Source organism: Cavia porcellus, unplaced genomic scaffold, assembly GCF_034190915.1.
Source record: "Cavia porcellus strain 051 isolate PalLab524CR breed Dunkin Hartley unplaced genomic scaffold, mCavPor4.1 scaffold_4, whole genome shotgun sequence".
Taxonomy (NCBI): Eukaryota; Metazoa; Chordata; class Mammalia; order Rodentia; family Caviidae; genus Cavia; species Cavia porcellus.
Window position 1 is genome coordinate 38,331,779 of NW_026947487.1, and position 22,112 is coordinate 38,353,890.

Here is a 22,112-nt window from a genome sequence, read left to right on the forward strand (position 1 = left end):
AAACATGCCAACATCGAAAGCTAACTCTGCCCTTCCCCCTCCTTACCTGAGAGGGCTGTCAGCGTGGACACAGCTCATCTCACTGAGAAGCAAGCGCAGAGACAGACAGGGCACCCAAGCACCGAGAGCAGTGAGTGGAAGTAGGCAGATGCTTCCCTTTCAGTCTTCAGAGAACATGATGTATTCCATGGTCAAAGCTATGTTCCTGAGTGAAAATAGCGTTTATTTGGGTGGGCCTGACAACTGTGCAGTGGAAGCAATGTGAATTGTACAATGAAGGTGAGTGATCTGAAAGAAGAGAAGACGAATTAGGCTCAAACAGTGGAGAAAGTGACTCCACAGCCTCCGCCCTGACAAAGGGATCATGAAAGCATCCAGAAATCCCTAACACCCTTCCCTGGTCTCTTCCTATCATTTCCCTTTGCTGAGGCTCCAAGTGTTTAAAGTAATAAGATGGAGCCCTTATGGCTGCCTTTTCTTACAGACTTCATATATATAGGTGATAGATGCAGCTCTGGCTATCTCTAGTTAGATTGATTTGTATATAAATCATGCTTTCCAATTTCCCAGTGTCTAATATTGATAATAGGAAGAGAGATTGAATCACATAAAGTCTATACCTGTTTATCATCTGTATCTATATCTGTATCTATATCTGCATACCTAAATCTTCACTAAGTCCATACTTCTCTCTCAGGCAGTGTGAAAGAGGTTAGAAATATCATTTATACACATATAAATGTTAAAGCTTGCTCAAATTAATTCAAGGACATCTCTGGGTCTTCTAAAATACAATCCACAGGTCACTCTGCTTTGTACATGACTCTGTATGAGCTCCACTTTCACCTCTGCCCTCTGACCCCTGCATGCCTCTGCTACCACAGTGCCACATTTCCTTTTGATCCCCAGCAGGCCAAAAACATTCCTGGCTCAAAGTTCCTGCACTGACTGTTTTTTGTTCTTAGAATTCCCACAGCTAGCTCTTTGGACCTCAGACGTCTTCTCATCTTTTCAGTGTGAGGTCAAATCTCTCTTCCTAGAAATGATTTCCGATTTCATCTCAAGAGGTGCATCATCGCTTCGGCATTATAGCACCCTACTACTTTATATAAATGTTACCTCGATGCGGGCAGCATCTTCATGAGTGTTCTGTTGCACTGTGTTGACGAAACCCAGAGTGGAGTCGGTCACTAAGAAAAGGCTGCCAAACTTCCTTTTTCATAGGTTCCAACAGGTCATTTGTAAACTGCTTACTAATTTATTAAATACACTTTTTTATTAAAGGGCAATGATTTCTTAGCATTCTGAGATCTACATGTGTGGTTTGTAGTTTTTAAAAATCTGGTGCTCTAATTTACTTGGGCATAATTCAAATAAGAATTTTACCTTTCAGTCATGATAGGTGTAGCCATCATGAGTGAAAGACTAATGTGACTTCCATGTAAACAGATTGGCAGGATGAAAAGTCACAATCTTTATATCGCTTCCTTCAAGGCTAATGTTAATGGGAAAACCTCACTAGCCCTTAAAGCCCATGGAAAAAGTTACTTACTAGTCTGATCTAGTTTTACTTTTAATTCTGATTGGCAATTCACATAATCTTTGCAAGTAGGTTACAGTTATAAAAGAAGCTATTTATGACAATTTGTGAAGGAGAAAGACTCTCTCTCACTCTCTCTCTCTCTCTCTCTCTCTCTCTCTCTCTCTCTCTGTCTCTCTGCAACACAAAATTGTTACATTCTAAAACTGAAAGGAAAATAGTCACCTCAAACCAGGTATGAGTCTATTAAATTTATAACAAAATTGAGATTCCATAGAGGCAGTAAACCTAAAGATGATAAGTTTTATTAGGGTTAGCAATACATATCTTTATTTCATTATTAAAAGTGCTTATCACCAATCAGAAGGCAGTCCTACCTGACTTTCCTCCATGGAAAAAATAACTTGCTGCTGGTTGTCATGTCAACTTCATGTCAAAAGCAACTGAAGGGAGCTCAATACTCTGAGCAGCACTAACATAAGGGAGGAAGGCCCTTCTGGACATGGATTCTCATTGCCACATGTGTCACAATCTCTGTAAAAAACGAAAAAACGGCCATTACTTAGGAAGTAGCATTTGAGAAGCACATTTTAATTTTTCACTGCACAGGTGTGTATCTGTAAGCAGCTTCTAACCTATGTTCCAACCAATAAAAAGATACGTAAAATGTCTAGAGACTTAATTGCAAGATTGCCCCTTCCCTTAAATTTGAAGCAAAATTAAATGAATCAATAAACTAATCTAATTCTAAAGTGCATTTGGCTTCATTGACAGCAAATTTCATTCTCAGTGTTTGAAAGAAATGTGAAGCTGAAGGTGGTAGTGAATGACTGTAATCTTATCACTCGGGAGGTTGAGACAAGAAGATCCCCGTGAGATCTAGAGATACATAGTGAGTTGGCCACATGAACTACATAGCAAGCCTCTGACTCAAAAAAGTCATTGAAAACATGCTTTTCCGCAAAAATTTAAAAGTAACCTCATAATGATATAAAATAAATATCTATTTATTTGGAATTTTGCAATTCCAAAGAGAACATTGGTCACTATTATTTTTACACATTGATGTTTAACTGTTTTATGGATAATTATTGAAGGCCCAAAATTCTAATACTGCTAAAGAAATAATACTGTTATATCTGTCCTGTCAGTCTTTGTATACCCTAGAGATATGCTCATCTGGAATAAATAGATAAATTACAATAGTTACTGAAACATTGAAGTTGTATTTTAACACTGATGCAGAAATATTGGCAATTTTATGTTTTTTAAGCCACAATAAGTTCCTCTAGATTACTACATATCTTTTTGTCTTGGGAATCCCTTTGAAGAAGTAGATATGAGAAAAAGCTTGCAATATATATTTTTTTTCTATAAAATCTCAGAGCAAGCTCAGAATTACTTGAGTTCTGCCAGTATATCATGATGAAAAAAATACCTATTTTTGTGTAAGTCTTTGATCAGTATATTCTCATTGAAAATATGAAAGATGGCAATTGTAACTATAATTTTGGCCAAACTTTATTTTGATTACATCACAATGTATCCAGAAGGAATAACTGTATGGCTTTGGGACTCTTTTGTTTTTTCTTATTTATTCTTTCTTAAGTACCAAATAAAATATTTTCTGTGTTTAGTTTCAAAACATTATTTCAGAGTAATATTCAGGGATAAAATCAACCTCAATGAAGCTTTATCACATCTTGTCCCCTAAAATTTTGGGCTCTTGATATAGTTGTCAAGCCAAAGAATTACATCTTTACTATTCTAAATAACAGACATTTACTAAGCAACATTTCTTTAAATAACTGCATTAGCAAGAGTCATTTTGATTGTAAATGTGCGGAATTTAATTCGAACATACTTAAACAGATAATTTGGTCCATATAAACTGTGTGGTACAGCTTATATCTAGATGTTCCCCCTAAACTTACTGTACCTTATAGAGGGGGCTTTTTGGAGGTGATTGCATCATGAATGTATGATATTGGATTAAAAGTGTGTGGATTAGTACTCTGAATGGTTTACCACAGTCTTGGTGTGTCTGAATAGATTTACTGGAGACAGAAGGCCCATTTTGGGCAAACAGTCTTGTAGCCTAGATGGAATATAAACTTAAAGGGAAGCTCACTGTTTCTACCTCCCAATTCCCTGCCCTGGAATGGTTTCTCTTTTGCCTTGGAGCCAGATGACTATGGATTGCATCACCTACAAACTGTGAACCCAATAAACTTTTCCTCCTTTAACTTTGAATATTGAGTATTTTGTTTCAGCAAACAAGTGAGGAGAGTAACTAATACAGAATTTGGTACTAGAAGTGGGGTCTTTGACTGTATCTGACCATGTGTTTCAGGATACTTTGGAACTGCCTATGGGAAGAGTTTGGAAAGGTTTAGAGATGCTGTCTGTAAGAGCAGTCCTGGAAACATCTGGTAAGATTTTGGCAAGAGTTTAGAATACCAGAACACAGACAAAAATGAGACTGGTAAAGACCAAGTTCAGGAGGTTTCTGCTTGGAAGAAGGACTGAATTCACTGCTAGACTCCAGATAATGTGTGTTATACCTTGTTAGAAAGTATCTGCAGTTTGATTATATCCACGGAGTTTGCCTGAGACTGAGATTATAAATCGTGGACTAATTAATCTTGCAGAAGAAATTTCAAGATAGTTTAATATTAGGTTGTATCATGGCTACTTTATGGGCTTTTAGCCAGATTTATGTTGAAGCCAGATATACTGATGTATGTCTGTAATCCCAGTGGTTGGGAAGCTGAGGCAGGAGGATCACTGCAAGTTCAAGGCCAGCCTGTGTTACAAAGTGAGTTCAAGTTTAGTCTCAACTAATAGTAAGATCTTGTCTCAAAAAAATATGTTGAGAATTAAGAGCAAAAGCCTTGCATAATGATTTAAAACATTGTGAATTTGACCAGAAGGTATCCCCTATAAAGCTATGGACTGCAAAGATAGTTCAGAGAGATCTTCATTGCTGAGAAGCAACAGGAGAAGAGAAAAATGGCCTGAGGACATCATATACAAAAACAGTACTCCAGCCTTTGAAGCCTCAAAATTGCCAAAGGAAAAGACTTTACTTTGAGAAGGAAACACTGGAGCAGGTATCCCATGCTTGTTTTAGACACATGCAAAGGAATTTTGGGATTGGGAAGGCTTTCACTCAGATTTCAAAACAAGACCTGCAAGGCTAGGTAGTGTGCCCCTGAACTGTGAGTATAAAGCTATAGTGGAGACCCTAAAATGTTTGGAGAAGCCAGAAACACAGATCATCTGAGGCAAACTGCAAGGAGGGAGCACAGCCAGGCCAAGAGAGAAGCCATGGATACTACAACCACTGGCAGAGCCATGAGACAGAAAACCCAACCCTTTGGCACTCACAACTTGTCACAGATGGCCAGGGATACTGGACATAGAACTGTAGGACTTGGTGTTTGCCAGGGGAATTTTTAAATTGCTTCAGACCCATTCCTTTGTTCTCCTATTTTTAACTTTTGTAATGTAAATATCTGCCTTGTGCCAATGAATGTTGGAAGTGTTGAATTTCCTTTTCATTTGTACAGGGACTTATAGGTAAAACTTTGCTTTAAATCTCAGAGGAGACTTGGCTTGATTTAGTTTTTCTCCCTAAGCCTCATGAGGTCATAGTAGGACTCTTTCAATGTGGCTGGATCTAGAGTTTATGATGTTGGAATTAAATGTATGTGATTATTTAAATTGGTTCACTGATTCAGCACCTACCCTAAACCTAGTATCTTAGATAGAATATAAAAACCTGCTGGTGTTGGCTGAACTTACAGCTTGCTTGCTTTGCTACCTTAAGCCCACCATGAACTGTTTCTTCTTTGTGATGCCTGTCTGCCATGCCACTCTGCCTTGGAACCAGCCAACTATGGACTGAAACCTCTCTGAACTGTGAGGCATACAAAACTTTCCTCTAACATTGTGTGTTGAATATTTTGTCTAAGCAGTGAGAAAGTAATTAGGATATATAGAACCAAAGGAAGAGATATAATGGATAGAGGCTTACATATTTCCAAAAATGGAAGCTCTGTGGACATGTTAATCTCTGGCATTCAGGTGTTGCCATCAAGAAGCTCATATGAGTGCCAAAGTCTAGAGTGTTCATTGGCATTCTGGCTCAGAGACATGACAGATTGATTAATTCCCTATATAGTCCAACTCAACCTCCAGCAATTCTCTCCATGAAGGACAAGCTGATCTCATGTCCCCTGTGGGGCCCACAATGAGTCACCTCATAAGCATGAAGTATCAAGTGTGGGACAAGAAGCTTATCATGAATAAAAGCCTTATCATTTCAGAAATTCCAAGGGGCAAAAGATTGTCTTTCAATAAGCAAAATATAGTGCAGACTTCTCTTTGGGCAAAGTTGAATGCTTACACAGGGCATGCTCTGGCCTTTGGCTAAGACATTCTTAAAGCAAAACTATCCATACTTGTCTGGCATTTACATCTAATAAATTATTTATATGATAGAGATAGAAATGGTATAGAAATTAGGTGATGGTTTTCCAAATACAGTTTTACTTCAGGCCAGCTGTTTTCCTTTAGTATTAAATCCCAAAAAGGCTTTTACTTGATTCCCTGATACATTTGACCATCAACATTGATATTATCAAGTTACTGGCAGTGCTACTGTTAAACTATAACCTAACATAGTGATGATATCTAAAAAATAAGAATCCGAAAAGACTAGACCACTTTTAGAATCCAACTCAGTCATCAGCAGTACAATGCACCATCATACCATGTGACTGAATGATCTAGAGCAATGGCTCTCTGATGTGCAGATTTCCTTCCATTCAACCTTTACCTTTCTCAAAGCAGGATTGTATTTTGCCTTTCAGGTATCTAGTCAATTTAGCTAAGTGATAATATCACCTCTCTGCTATCAGAGAGGTGATCTCTTAAGGTATTGATATGATATTAAATTTCTCCTCACTGCATAACTACGTATTCATTCTTTTACGTTCAGTTATCAAATAAACATCTTTTCATCTGTCATTTAATTTTAGGCAAATTAAAGGAAGGATGGAAGGATGTTGTGGTTGGCTCTTGTGCCGTGCAGATTGGTAGCAGTAAGACTAACCTAGCAAGTGCTTTCTCCCGTCTCTGGTCTCATTCATTTGAGTAGAGATAGAGAGGTAGTGGGTTGTGATGAGCACCAAGAAACTGACTTCTCTTCATCTTTAACTCCAATTTTAGTAGACACAGTGAACTTCATCAAGTCTGAGGAAATCAGAGGTAAAGGCTTAAAGCTACAATTACAGTTTCATGCTTAGGGATCATTTTTGTTTCCTGAACTAGCAGACTACTACATCAGACAGGAAAAAAGAAAGTTAAAAATATGTGGCAGGAAAAATAAAAATATGTAATGTTATCATCATGAATCCCTATCTCCACAGTGGTAAGAGTAGCACAGTTATTCTAGAATCCTCCCCACCTCAACTTCCCCAGTCTCTCCGAAATTAAAGAAATCTACCTAGTATGCCCATCTTTGTCGGCCACATTCGGGTTGTGTGTGAGTGTGAAACAGCTTTTCTTGCATCTCTTCTCTTGCTTTCACTTTCTCATTCCAATTTTTAATCCACCCACTACTCTGTGAATGGTATCTCTGTGCTTATTATTAGACATTATCAGCTGTAAAATTCTCTGTTCCAAGGTATTGTTAATCCGTGGACTAACCATGTGGAATATCTTTTTGTTCTGATTTTTTATAGCCCCCTTGAACATTTGACTCTGTCAGCAGATGTGCAAAATACAGTTTAGAGTAACTGACTGTTCATGGAAGGATCCTTTTGTAACCTGTAGAAGCAAAAGGTATGGATTGATTCATCCTACCTGTAGATACAGAGCTCCCCCCTCAGGAATTTTCTCCATAGTCATAGTGTAGTCTATGCCACTCTTTCTGCCAGACAGCTCAACTCTTAATAACATTTTTGTGCCTCAGAAGATAGGAACAAGATACTTAGTTTCAGCCACTCTGCATTGCCAGCATCTCTGAGTGTCCACGCAACATGGACACAAGTGGCTTCCTCAAGCCACTGCATCATAGACCCACCTGCTGGTTCCAGTCATCTTCTGGAAGGTGACTCTTCTGATGGCCTGGGAAGAGTTTGGAAGGCATATTACAAGGGGAAATGTAACGCTACCTAATTGAAAGAATAGAAGGTCATTTAATCAACTAAATTTCAGATTTTTCTTGTCCCGTGGTACAAGGTGCAAGATTTAAGCATTTAAACTTTAGTCTTCTGTATAACATGTTTATAATAAATTGCTGCCTACTCTCTGTGAGAGAATATAAGAAATTGGAGCTAATATACACTGATGGGCTAATGACTGCTGATAATAAGCTTGGCCTTGAATCTATGAGCTGTTTAATAACAGCCAAAGCTCCCAACAAACTTTTTTCTTCCCAACAAACTTCTAATACAGTAGGGTATATAAATAAAGTGCATACCAGAATCCTCTATGAACTGCAAAAATTAATGCCTAGTTATTATCTCAAAATTATGTTTGCATTCTTACCCACCATATGCTAGATGGTTGACATGCTATCAATATTGCAGTGATGAGAGCATATTTTACTTCTTTAATTATCATAATGACTCAGTGTTTCAGTGTACATGTGGAGCTTTGTTTCTTTTTTTTTTTTCCGTAATAGACTCTGGTTTCCTAGTTCAATAATCTAAAATGTTTAAATATTTCCATATGTGTTTTATATATTGCTTTGGGGTTTTTTTGATGATTCTTTTCTGAGATTTGGGTACACATTCCACCTTTTCTTTCTTAAAATTACTAAAAAGAGTTGATTCTTCATTATAAGAAAATGTGATTGAACACATGTATCATTTGCTTTTTAAAAAAATCTACGTCTATTTGTTGTCTTCAGGTAAATTAAAGAATATCTTCAGCCTCTAAAACCACTAATAATAACCATTTTCTACAGTACTCTCTGTTTTTTGAACTCACAGACCATGATGCAGAGAAGTTATGGAAGGATGCACGCAGTTATATGTAAATACTATCCTTTTTATGCTAGAAATTTGAGCCTATGTGGATTTGTATTATCTGAGAAAGTTCTAGGAATCAGTCCTCAACAAATTCCAAGAAATTATTGTATGTAATAAATATTCTATAAGGTGAGTCTTTAGTCTCAAAAATAAGCAAACTGTGGGAGCAGAAAAACTTGTATGTCGATTAGACATAATCTTGAATTATGTTTCCTGCATACGCCAAATACCCCTTCTCAAATGAGAAATAAAAATCAATCTAAGTTTTGTATCCTTTTGGTATGGTATTCAGAGGGCAATTTGAAATCAGGCAGACCACCCTTTACTATAGTTTTTATATTAGATTTCAATGCATCGTACTATGTAATATAGGCTTTTGTTTAAAATACCCCAAGTTACTGACTAGCTCTACCATCTTACATAAGCCTGATTTTAAGTGACTCCTTCCTTGCTATTAAATTGTTTTGCTTTCTATTAATTACTTCAGAGTGCTGTTTAATAGTCCTTGGATAAACAGGTCCTTAGACATGTAGAAAAGAGAAATGCAATAAATGACAGGGGAACAGTATGCGAAAATATGTGATTCTTTGCATATGCAAAGTGAGCAAGCTTAGGAAGGAAAAGACAAGTATTGAATTCAGCTAATACATTCTTGATCAGGAAAACTCTTGATGGGGTTAAACACTATGTACATTGTTGGTTTCTTAAAAGCCAGTTTCATGAAAGAGGGTGTTTAGCTGGCAGTTTCTGTCCAGAATTCATCATCTTTCTCCTCCTTGTTCCTGACATTTGTACCTGTGTAAGGGGACATTGATCCTATCTTCAGCTCTGAAGATGGCTCTTGAACACCTGGCAAACCATGATCCTCCATTTTTTTTTCCAGATATCATTCAAGAATTTAGCCTTAGGAAAGCATTTGTGATTTTCTCTTCAAGACTGATAATTCGTTAAGGTTGTGATTCTCCAAATGTGGTCAGGTGCCTCCTCAGACTTCTCTGTGGACTTACTACAAATATACATTCAATTTATGTTTCTTTTTCTTTTCTTTTCTTTTCTTTTCTTTTCTTTTCTTTTCTTTTCTTTTCTTTTCTTTTCTTTTCTTTCTTTCTTTCTTTTTTTTGGTACTGAGGATTGAGTTCATGATCTCTCTCTCTCAGGTTATGTTTTGAAATTGTTACATCAGAAATTTGAGGAAGGAGCCTCACCAACAACCTGTTTCAAGGGGTTCCAGGTGATTCTGATACCCACTTAAACTTAAGAAAGATTGGGCAAAGAGAATGCAGCTGAAGTAGGTGAATTCAGTCTAATCCAAGCACAGGGTTTTATCATGTGGGTGTGAGGTAGGTTTTCCTGTTTTTACTGATTTACGTGCAGAACCAAATTACCCCATCTGCTGCTTAGGCTTTTTGACAGCATCAGAGAATTCAGCTTGTTGAGTGCAATAAACTAAATGTTTTTGTCCTCCAGTTCTATAATAGAAATATGTAGAACCTGATGTCTCTGTGATAGTATGTAGTGGGGAGGCTTTGGAAACTGATTAGGTCAGAAAGGTGGAGGCTTCATGAACTGAATTAGGAAACTCCACAGGGCTTCCTTCCCTGTTTGCCCGAGTCAGAACACTGCAAAAAAGTAGCTGATTTAGAGTCAAGAAAGGGAACTGCCTCTTATTGTTCTGTGCTCATGGACTTTGTGGCCTCCAGAACTATGTGAAAGTCACGGTTGTTTTTTTAAGGTGCCCAGTCTACACAGCACAAAAAGCTTTGACAGAAAAGTGAAGGTGAATAAAATAAAAAGAGCATAAGCATGTCAATATTGCAAGTGGACATCGGTGAGTTTCTAGTTTAAGAAGAATGATGCATTTTCTCTTTAAACACATTCAGCTCAAGTTGTCTATAATTGCAATAGAAAACATCTTGACTGATACAGGACTGAAAAATGGAGACTATTACTTTATTTATTTAATAGATATATATTATATACTGGCTGTGATTGTAGTCCTCAAACATATGAAAATGAATCATGATATCAAAAAAAATCCAACCTATTGGTGTTTATATTTTTAACTGTAAAAACAGATAAAAAATGAATGATAAATTTTCAAAAAGAAGATTGGCTTAATTAGCAAGTGAGAAGTGCTATGATGAAGCAAGAATCACAATAGCATATATGGGTTATAATTTTAGATGGTAAGGCTAGGAAATATCTTCTAAGAGGATGTCATAAAATTATACAGAGATTAGTACAAGAGACGGAACAGCTGTGGTGCAGAAGTCATGGCAAACTCAAGCTAACAGCTAATTCAGTTGTACAGGATTTCAAAAGTAATAAATGATCAGAACAGGATTTGGACTGGGGGCTATGTAGCTATATATAGCAGTATTTTTATTTATGCTGTATTCCCTCCAAAGATGCATTACGACATATGAAGAACAATGTTCTGTTCATAATAACAATGTAGTACAGCACCATTCTTAGTCAGCTTTATTGAATTTCTTTGGAACCCTTCTATTCCTCAAGATAATTCTTCAAGAAGCAAAATATTTTAAAGGGAGAATTTTACACCTTCTCACCATGTGTAAATTAAAACTGAATGCTACACAGATGTGCCTTTGCAGGAGGGCACAGGGGATCCAAAGTACTAATGAATTTTTCTTTGCTTATATTAGACCTTATATTCAGCATAAGAAAAATAGCTGTTGGTGTAAGCTCCACAAATGTCCTCTGGGCACATTAGAAAACCCAATGTCTCTTATTCACCCTTGCTCAGTCCAGAACCTAAAGACTTTGCCTAGCACCGTAGACTACTTAGCATCCTATTGTATTGCTAGTGTTTATTCTTAGGATGGTGCTTTCCCCTGCTCAGCTGTTAACCAATTTCCATGTCATCCCTCAGTTCACTTAACAAAAACACTTGATAAGTCATCCAGTGATTCAACTGTGAGCTGCCACCTGAGTTCTATTTCATTAACAATCCCATTGATACAAATTACAATTCTGTTCTCTGCACCAGCCCAAAGGGAAGGGAGAGATTTCTCTGTGAGCACAAAGCTTAGATTTTTCAGATATATGATTGAATAATTATGTTGATGTTTGCCCTGAATAATAGATATGTCCCTCAGTTAACAGATGTTCCCTACAGTTGCTAAATATAAATTGTACATTTTCAATGTGCTTTCTTTGTATCAAACATGTATATGACAATCCTTCCCATCCTTCTTTGCTTACAAATTAGTTTTTTAATGGGAAACTTGGAAAGACAGATTTTATTTCACACCGTAATTTTTAGTGAAGAGAAGGATAGCCTGAAAAAAAAAAAAAAAAAGAATGCCCTGGAATCAAAAAATAAATTTAAAAAATTTTAAAAAATGTATATTTGCTATCTATGGAACACTTTCCTCTGAGAATCTGCTCTAAAATGAGGCCTTGTCTTGCTTGACAACAATCATATAGTGAATAATTCCTTTTGAGGGATTTAAAACTCCAGCCATTGCCCCTAAAAAGACTATATAATCTGGCAGAGCCATTATATAAACTAACACTTAGGAACCAAAGGGTATTATAACTCTGTCCATCAAAAAGTTAATAATCTGTGACCTTTTAAAATCATAACAAAAATTGCTTTTTTGATTATGCCAATAACAATAATAAAAGGTTATTTTATGGTCTCCAGAATAAAATTACTCAGTGCCTAAATAGTTGTGCTCACTTGCTTTACATTGGGTGGTATTCCTTTGCAGCTGTTTCTGTTACATCCAGGTATATATCAGAAATGAAATCTGGGCATTTCAGGTGTTTTATAAAGGAAAATATGTCAATGTCTAAGGTAGTCAGAACTTCCTAATTCAAGCATTGTTGGAGCTTTCAGAGACAGATGTAAAAATTTTACTTAAATTACACAAAATGTATATGGATATATCTGATTGTAATTTGCTCTTTATCATTTTGTTTATAAAGGCCTAGACTTGTTTCCATATTGCTAGCATCAGTAGTAGAAAGAAATAACTTGAGATCTGAGAAGTGTGACTCTTTGTTGAATGCAGTAGTTCTGGGCTGGGTTACACCTTCCAAGTTGTGTTCTGTAACAGCAGCGCCTTCTCTGTCCTCCCTGTGAGAAGCAAGGGCTGCTGGAGGAGGAGCCCTTTCTGCAGGGCCTTAGTTTCTGTTTTAGACCTTGTTCAATGTGTGGGTTTTTCTCAAGATTTGGGGGTTTTTACAAATGACTTTACAGTCAAAAGTCAGAGAATCTATACATATTTTTACATAGCATGATAGAAACCAGTGTCATTTAATTGCTTCAACTTTATAAACATCACTGAAGTGTTTATTTAGAAGCACTTTCATTTTGTTAAAAATATAAAGCCACTTCTAACCTTCTGAGCACTAGCCTCTGAGCATCTAAAAGGAGTCCTGGGTTAGGTACCTAACACTTTTAAGCCTTCAGACAATGTTCACCATGAAGCTGCTTCACTCTCCTCCAGTACCACTTCACTGGGAGTCATCTAGGCCATACTGCAGGCCCCAAACCCATGCCCAAGAGCTTCTAACAGAGGACAAAGCTGAGAGGCTCTTACTGTTTTGTTATCTTCCCCAAAATGCTACATCTTCATCCTTTGAAACCTGTGAATATGTTAGACTTCACAGGACAGGGATTTCAGGTTGGAAATGGAATTAATATTGCAAATAAGATGCCCTCAGGATGAGGAGCTTGGCCTTGACTGCCCAGGTGAGCTCTATGGAATCAACAATGGTTAATTTCACTTTCTTCAATCAACAAATAAGAGGGTGGAGCAAAGGGAACAGAAACAGTGCAACAGGAGAAAGCTGCTTTGGCTTTGAAAATAGAAGAAAAAGGCCATGAGCCAACAAATGAGAGAAACATGTGAAAACTGAGGAAATGGACCCACCCTGCAGCCTTTGGAAACCCTGACACTTTCCCTGTCTTTCCTCGCTCCACATGTCAGATCCACTTCAGGCCTCTGATAACCAGAATTGTAAGGTAAGAAAACCCTAGTATTTTAAACCACCAAGTTTTAAATTCCTAAAAAGTAGATTTAACTGAGTAATAAAGTATAATTTTAAAAGAAATGATTCTCTATATTCAGATGAAAAACAAAGAGGTAAGTGTCCCAGAGTTATATTAAACCAACAAATGAAAAACTCACTGAGAAGGAGATGGCTTCAAACACACTGGTATCTACTTTTCTATTAGTGTTTAGAGTACTTTCTCCATCTCTTTACTTAGCTTCAACAACTTTATTTCCATTAAAAATGCTTGCAACACTCTTAATTAATTTGAGAGAATGTAATTGCTGGAACAATTAAATGGAATAATTAAAGCAATTTTAATACATCAGCATTTGCTCTTTGGCAAATGAATCAGTGAGAAAATAAAATAATTCATGTGACTTCTCTTTCATAAATGTGGATTTCTTTCTACCTGAAATTGCAGAGGAGATGGCAACTCTAGAGCTCTGTGTCTTCCTGGGGTACCACTCACCTGCTCACTAAATATGCACAGAGTTGTTTTGGGAAGTAAGGGAATGGAGATAATGGATCCTCTGAAATGTTGGGAAGCGTTGATTACTATTATGAATTGGTGACAGCTTAGCACTTTTTATTAAAAAGTCATATGTAAAAAGGTAAGGGGCCTTTCCAAGAAGTCCCATGCTTTTTCATGGGCACATTTCTTGTGCTAATCAGACAGTGATTAGCAAGGCCTGTGGTGGGCTGAAGTTGAGGAACTTGGGTCCTTTTTCTTGACTGCAGATTACAGTGTAAGGATTTATAGGATAGTGTATTAGCAGATGGAGGTTTGCATAGGATTCTTTCCAGGTTCTTGTGCAAAGAATTGTATAACACACAAGAATAGGTAGCAAGGTTATGTAATTATTCAAAGCTAAAAAATAACAAACTATGAATCAAGGATGGGCCTATGAGTAGAATTACAAGGACCCTATGATGGCTTTTGTACTTGAAATTCCTTGATTGTCTTCTACCTCCTGCACAGAAGGTATTGTTACAGTTGTCCTACCAAAAACTAACTTTTTCTGGAGCCTTGTTTACTGCTCTAGAGAAAGACTCTACTGGTTTCCCTTTAGATATAAATGGAGTATTGAAAATACACTTTTCTCATTGGTCCTGCAAACAGTAGCAGACTCAAATGTAGCACTGAAAAGAATCACTTTCTGATTGGTTCCTTATATGGTGCTCAGGAACTGTGAGATCATGTTGGGTCCCATGTATTGTTTTTGTCCTCTGCTTTTTATGACATCTGATATATTCCATTAAGTGTTTGTCAGGTGTACACCAGCCCTAATCTCCTACTTCAGTGCATGTGCAGACCTGCATTATATGAGCTCCCAGCAATTTATTTGAATGTACTTCTAACAGTCTCTATCAAAAGTTTAAATATCCTTTATCCAGAATGTTTGGGACAGAGTGCTTTGGGTTTGGGAATATTCACATCTTCATAATGAAGTATTTTAGGCATATGACACAAATCAACATGGAATTCATTTGTTTCATATATGTAGCCTGAAAATACTTATATACATTTTTGTGTACATACATTTTGACTACCATCTGTTTTATGAGGTTAGGTGTGGAATTTTGAACTTGAACTATCAGATGTGTCCTCAATAATTTGGAAACTGGAATATTTCAATTTTTAAACATTTAGCTTAGGAATCCTCAATCTTTAATATAAGACTAAAGCTTCCTAAACTCATAGTACTAAGGCAGTTCTCCCCAAAAGGCATTTTCCAGAGAAACACCATTACTGAGGTACAGATAACCTTGCATAGCATTCTGCACCATTGCATGCCAAGATACTCATTCCCATGACCAAATAGACAAAATGTACCATAATAACAGTAACAACACAATACATATACTTATTTTGTCAGTGATTGCATCAGACAAGGACTGTTATTTTAACTTCTATTTTTTATAGCAATGAGAAACAGAAATAAATAGAAAAGAATCCCAAGTTGCAAAGAAATAAATATATCTTTAGGCAAAGTAAGTGCAAATGGGATTTAATTGTCTTTAAAATCGGTGTTCCTTTTGCATATTTCTGCATTTCCACCTAGGTTCTAGTGACATGTCAGACATGGCTAATGTACTGCTGGGTTTGGAACATTTGAGTCACCTTTTGAAGGTGGCCTCTAGGTTCCTTCTGTCCTGAGCAAAGAAACTGGTCAAAACAAGTGCAGATGGCAGCAAAGTTTTAGTAAAGGTAAGAAAAGAAACCAGGTGTGACCTGTGAGTTTGGGGCTAGTAAAAGTAGGAAATGAAGTACACCTTACAGCTCCAGGGAAGACCGACATGCCAAAAACCTGCTGAGGACTGTGTTTTTGTATCATCCATTCCTCAGGCTGACCGGAGGTCCAAGCCATTCTGTGGGAAACCTGCTGGACTACTTACAAGAAGTCCCTGTGCAGGGATTTGGGAACTGCTCCTCACACTTCTTTCCCCTCCAGTTTTAGCCACTTTTTACCTTTCTGTCCCAAAGTGATGTTTCTTTTGGTTAAAATTTCCAGAAATGTTCATAGCTTTATAATTTTAATAGCTTTTTCCTTCATCTTTTATTTTGGGAAGCTCTTTAAATCCTGACACTCAGAAATGTCCTCCAGAGAACTGAGGATTTACACAGTACATCCTCACTATTTCATTCCCGCTTCAGTGTAGAATTCTTTTTATCTTTTTCACCTTAAAGATCCATAAAATATGCTGGGTGTGGTGGTACCTACCTGAAAGCCCAGCACTCTGGGAGGTTGAGGCAGGAGTCTCACAAGTGCAGGCCTAGCCCTGCAATTTGGCAACATAAAGAGACCTTGCTTCAAGATAAAAGATAAAAAGGCTTAGGAATACAATTCAGCATGAAAGCCTTTCAATTCCTAATAATGGAAAAAAGAGATCCATAAAATCTGATCTGAGTGGCCTACACTGAAAAAAATGGCACTATATAAGAACTCAAGTATCTTTAACAAAAATTTGCAAAAAAATTTCAAATCAACTTTCACAAAATTGTAGGTTAAGCTCTGTAGTGAGAGATTCACAGATAACAGCTGAAACCACTTCATCTACAAGTTAATGGGTGAAATTAGCATGTTAAAGAGTTGGAGGGCTTAATTAGAAAAGCAATCCTTAGGCAAAAAAGCCTCTCAGGAACACTAAAGCAATTTGTTGATTTTTTGGTGTGTGTGTGTCAGGTTTAGGGATGGATCCTGGACATAAAAATTAATACCAACTTTGAAAATGTAAAAATCTGCAATGAAATGATATCAAACTCAGGTTTCCTTTAAAGGAAATGCCCCCCTCCACTGAGAGTATTTCCTCTGGCATTCACTTCCATATTTTAAAACAGTAAGACTGAAAAGACCACTTTTTCTGTCTGCTTGCAGTTTTATGCATTTTCAATTGCCTTCATATTATAGGTTCAAATTTAAGTCACCTCATTGCCATGATGATGGGGTCCTGGATAAGTTTCTGGTTCTTGGGCACAAACAAAGAAGAACTGAACCTAGACTGTCATGGTGGTAAGGAAAAAGCAGCAAAGCTTAATTAGGCAATGCTGCTCTCAAAATAAACAAGTTGTATTGGAGGAAAGGAAAAGGTACACGCACTGAAAACGCTGGGTGTAAGAATTTAAAATGTTGTGTCAGGTCCAGGGTATCCACTGGGTCTCTAGAGCTGGGTGGGGTGCTGAGTCTGTTGCATGTCTTTTCCCATAATTCACTCTGTTATAATTGGATATCTGAGATGCAGTCCATATGCACCAACATTTAGTGAGATGCAAATGAAGAAATGTTATTGTACATCATACCAACAGGTCTAGCATGGATGATTTAGGACTTCAGAATTTTCCAAAGGGGACAAGGGTTCTCTGTCTTTCTCATATCCACCTCTCTCCTGGTAGTAGACCTTAGGACAAAAGTCAGGGGAATTGTCCCTAGGGTATTACTGAGGTTCAGCTGAATGCAAGTGGATTACAACCCCATTTGTATTATGTACTTCAAGCTCATTAACATTATATAATAATTTTAGTCAAATTAATAATTAGTATTTATGTTTTTGGACCATATTTATTATTTGCAGTTACTGCAATACTGTTCTGCATATACTTAGGTCTTTTTGTTTTTCTCTTCAATAAATATATGGTAAGTGTTCTTTCTACCTACTCTTCTAAGTAGTGAGATACAACACTGAGACTAAGGAAGAACAATCCTGTAAAGGACATATATTTTATTGCAATGGCAGAGTTATGGGATCAAAGGCCTGGGATGCTACCATTTAAGTATCAATATTCAACAGGTTAGAGTTGGTAGAAAAGAATATGGTTTATTCCAAGCTGGCCCTGAAAAAGATAGAAGGGCTACTGTGGGAGACCAGTTAAGAAGAAGGCTTAAATGCCTCCTTTGTGAGCACGAAAGAGAGAAGCTGCAGGCAGGGCTGATGTCATGTTGCAGGTTCTTGAGAAAAGTCGACACAGCTGAGATTCAATTGCTCACCTGAGCGTGTTCTAATGGATGTTGGAAGGCAGAGGAATCTTGTGTTACTTTGATTGCTTGTACCACATCTGAGTGAATAAAAGTAGGAGCCCCCTCGGGGGCTCCTCTGCCCACTAGAAGCAAGAACCCTCTGGGTAACTGCATATTAAACTAGCCGTGTCTGTCTTTCATCCTCCTTTGTCTCTAGGTCAGGGTGGAGGAGTAGGAGGCCAGCAGGCAGGACCAGCAGGTCCCCCACAGGCTACTTCATAGAATCTCTAGCTCTTCAGGATCTGGAACACAAAGCAGCTTCCATGGGGAGGGAAGGAGGCAGTGAGTCTTGGGTTTTGTGGTATCCTCTCCGGAATTCAAGGAATGGTTACACAAATGTATTTTGGGTTTCAAAATCTTAAGAAAGCTAGCACCTTCATTTAGGTGGACCTTCTTTAGCCAAAGGATTAACATGAAGTAAAAGAACAAAAGGGAAGTGAAGGACGGTTCTGAGGGATCCTGGTTACATCACAAGAAAGAATTTAAGAAACATCCTCTGAAACCACATTGCTTATGTTCTACTATTGACATTTTTGCTCATTCTCAGCAAATCTTTGATCTTAGCCTGTTGATCAACCCCTCTGCCACTGTTTCTTTATCTGTAAATTGGAAATAAAGTTTATTTTTGTATTTTTAAGGTTATAATAAAGATATGTTAGCTGGGCTTGGTAGTACAAACCTTTAATCCCAGTACTAGGGAGATTGAGGCAGGAGTATTATTTGTTTGAGGCCAGCCTGGGCTACATAGTGAGTTCAAGGCCAGCCTGAACTCATAGTAAGACCCTGCCTGAAAAAATCCAAAAATAAGTAAATAAATATAAATATATAAGTAAGTATATGAGATATGCTTTGAAATCTTCAAACAATATATTAGAATGCTTCCCTGAGTAAGGTATACCATTGACATAGCTTTCAAGTATCAGAATTTGTTGACTATCAATAGATTGTAAGCTACATTGATATCATTAGCTGTACTTTTCTGAGTACTGCTGGTTTTACTTGGAGTCATGACCATAAAAAATTCTAAATTCTTGCTTGCAGGCCAATTTTTACTAACATCTAACACTGTCTTAATATTCAAATTATACATAGCACAGCAAATAACACTTAGGACACATAAAGGACATGATAAAGAATCTGTAGGATATGAGAGTCAATGCAGAGTCAATACAAAAGCAGAGTCACTGCTGGTGGTCGGATATTATTAATGAACCAAAGGCAGAGATGTCAGAGCAAAGTATCGGGATTTTATAGTGAATGGTGTCAACCGCATGTAAAATGAAGCTGAAATTTAGAGATGGGTGGGAGCTGGTCACCTGGCAATCTTCTGGGCAGACACTGTGATGTGTTCTCTGGGCTGGACTTTGGTAAGGTGGTCGCCGGCATGCTTTGTTGCAGACTGAAGTATTTTCTTCTCTCAAGCATCATAGGTGAAGTTGCCCTATTCATTGGTCTGGTGTGTCTGATAAGCTCCTGTACCCACTGTCCCTGGTATGGTCCATTTGTCTATGTGTTCCTGCTGTCCAACAGTAAGTTCACAGGTGGTAATCTTTTCTCAGCACAAATAAGTCATTATCAGTCTACGCCACATTGCTGTGTTGCACAGATGGTGATTGTTTGCTTGTTCAGACAAGGTATACAGTCATTTTACCTTAGCATTTTTATCCAAAGTGAAGTAATTCATGGCAAGCTCTTCTGTGTTCAAAATGGAGTCAGAGGATAAGATGCAACTATGGAACTCAAAAGCTGCTGCTCTCTATCAATGCTTAGAAAAATAATAGACTCATACATGTGATAGGCAGACAAGTTTGAAGGTTCAGATTTTAAACTGAATGATCAAAATGAATTTTTATGCCATCAACTTACTTGCAGTGTTCATATATCTTTTAAGATATAATGTGAGAGAAGGCTTATTTTAAAATTTTTTTTTGTCTTTTTCTTTTTTATCGGTACCAGGGATCAAACTCACGACTGCACACTTGCAAGGCTGGCACTTATGCCGCTGAGCTAAATCCCCAGCCCCAGGGAAGGCTTATTTTAACTTTTTGCATTTTCATTATTTTCCATTAATCATGTTTTATATTACTTTGTATGGGTTTTTGTGGATTTTTTGATAACTTTCATTCCATGTCTAATAATAAATCTATATTTTGCAATGATATGATAAACAAAATCTCATTAACATGTGTGTGTTATTGGGCCTAGTTGTGCGTGTCTATAATCCCAGCACTTGAGAGGCTGAGCCAGGAGGATTGCTGTGAGTTCAAGGCCAGCCTCGGCTATATGAGTTCAAAGGCTGCTTTAACTACATACTGAGATCCTGCCTGAAAAAATCAAAACATAAAATAAAATAAATCTCTGTTTATATGGACAGAAATCTTGGTTGCTTATATCCTTATGTTTCTACTGGAGGGAAAAAGTTAATCTTCCAATCCTCATAGGCCTTTTTGAAAAGAGTACTTCTGTTGTTAAAATGCCCTCATTTTTTAACAGGTGTGTTTCTGTTCAGAGCCTTTGTAGTTTATTTAATCCACATGAGTGGTGGCCAGTCACTAGTTTAGCAGCAAAAGCCTGGACCTTAGTTGATGGGCAGAGGAAGAGAACAACCTCAGCCCATGCCCTGACTCTCAGAAGATTTTTTAAAATTTTATTTAAAAGGAAAAAGAGAAAAAGCAAAACAAAACAAAGTGGTGTAAGGGTACAAGTAATACAGAACTACAAAAAAAAAAAAGTAACAGTAGGAAATCACCAGTTAATAGATTACATATTATCATCTTAGAGATAGTTGCTCAAATCACAGTATCAAAGCATACAAAGTGGACATTCAAACAGTGAGACTGCAAACAGTTGTGTTCAATGATCCAACCAAAAACATTAATATGGTTAGCTATTTAACACCCCTAAACACACTTGCTGTTGTATCCTTTAGAGCTCTTTTTTTCTCTCTCTTTTTTACAACAAAATTTACAACTTTTGGGTTTTATTACTCCTTAGTTCTTATTACTTTTTTGGCAGGGGGGAGAGAATAAAGTCAAATATGGCAAAACAAAACTGTCAATCAAAACCAAGGATAGACATAGCACATTATGTAAAACAGAGTACAAGGTTATCAACAATGGTTATCAACAATGTCTCTTGTTTCCTTAAAAAGAATTGTCTATCTCATTAGATATTATAAAGTTGAACAAAACAGTAGAGAACAACACCAATAAAACTTAAGCATTGTAAACATTACAGGACTTCCAAAGGAGACAATAGTCAAACCAGAATGGGCATCTTAGTGAATCTTATTGCCTTCAAAGTAGTTGCCTATACCCTCAAACTTGATACTATCAGACAGAATGTCTAATCAGTCAAAACAAGATACTGGAATACTTCACTCCATGCTCTTCTTCACTTTATTGTTTGTGCTGAGAAGTCTGCTGTGATTCTTATTGGTTTTCCTTTATAAGTGATCTGTCTTTTCTCTCTGACAGCTTTTAATAATCTATTCTTGTGTTGGATTTCTGGGATGGTGATTATTATATGTCTGGGTGTAGTTTTATTTTGGTTATGACTATTTGGAGTTCTGTATGCTTCACTGATCCTGATGTCGGTTTCTGATCTCATGCTTGGGAAATTTTCAGCTATTACTTTTCTAAATATCCTCTTGACATCCTTTATGTTGTCTCCTTCTTTTTCATTAATCCCTCATTCTTATGTTATTTTTCTTTGCATTGTCTTGCAGTTGTTGAATTGTTGTTTCCCGATTCCTTGTTATTTTTAAAAGATCTTTCCCTTCCTGTTCACTAGCTGCAATCCTGTCTTCAAGGTTTGAAATTCTATCTTCACTTTCATTAAGGCGGTTTTTACAACTTTCAGTGGAGTTTTTTATTTCCTGTATATCTTTGTGTATCTGCATTATGTATTCTGTTTGTTTCTTATATTGCTCGTCTAGGGATTCTATCTTTTTGTTTAGTTCCTCCAATTTTTTATCTGTGCTTTCTT

The 22,112-nt window shown here is 37.1% G+C and overlaps 1 protein-coding gene across 4 annotated transcripts in view; it reads left to right on the forward strand.

Annotated features, from left to right (window-relative positions):
- Gpc5 (glypican 5) overlaps nucleotides 1–22,112 on the forward strand; it is a 1,275,996-nt gene that overhangs the window by 652,245 nt on the left and 601,639 nt on the right. The window contains exon 8 of one of the 4 annotated variants that reach the window (XM_063246932.1): nucleotides 1–22,112. This exon is cut by the window's right edge and continues 25,200 nt beyond it. The exons of the other annotated variants lie outside the window; for them this stretch is intronic. Within the exon in view, the coding sequence (XP_063103002.1) occupies nucleotides 1–2 (2 nt within the window). The 3' untranslated portion in view covers nucleotides 3–22,112. 4 annotated transcript variants of the gene reach the window in all.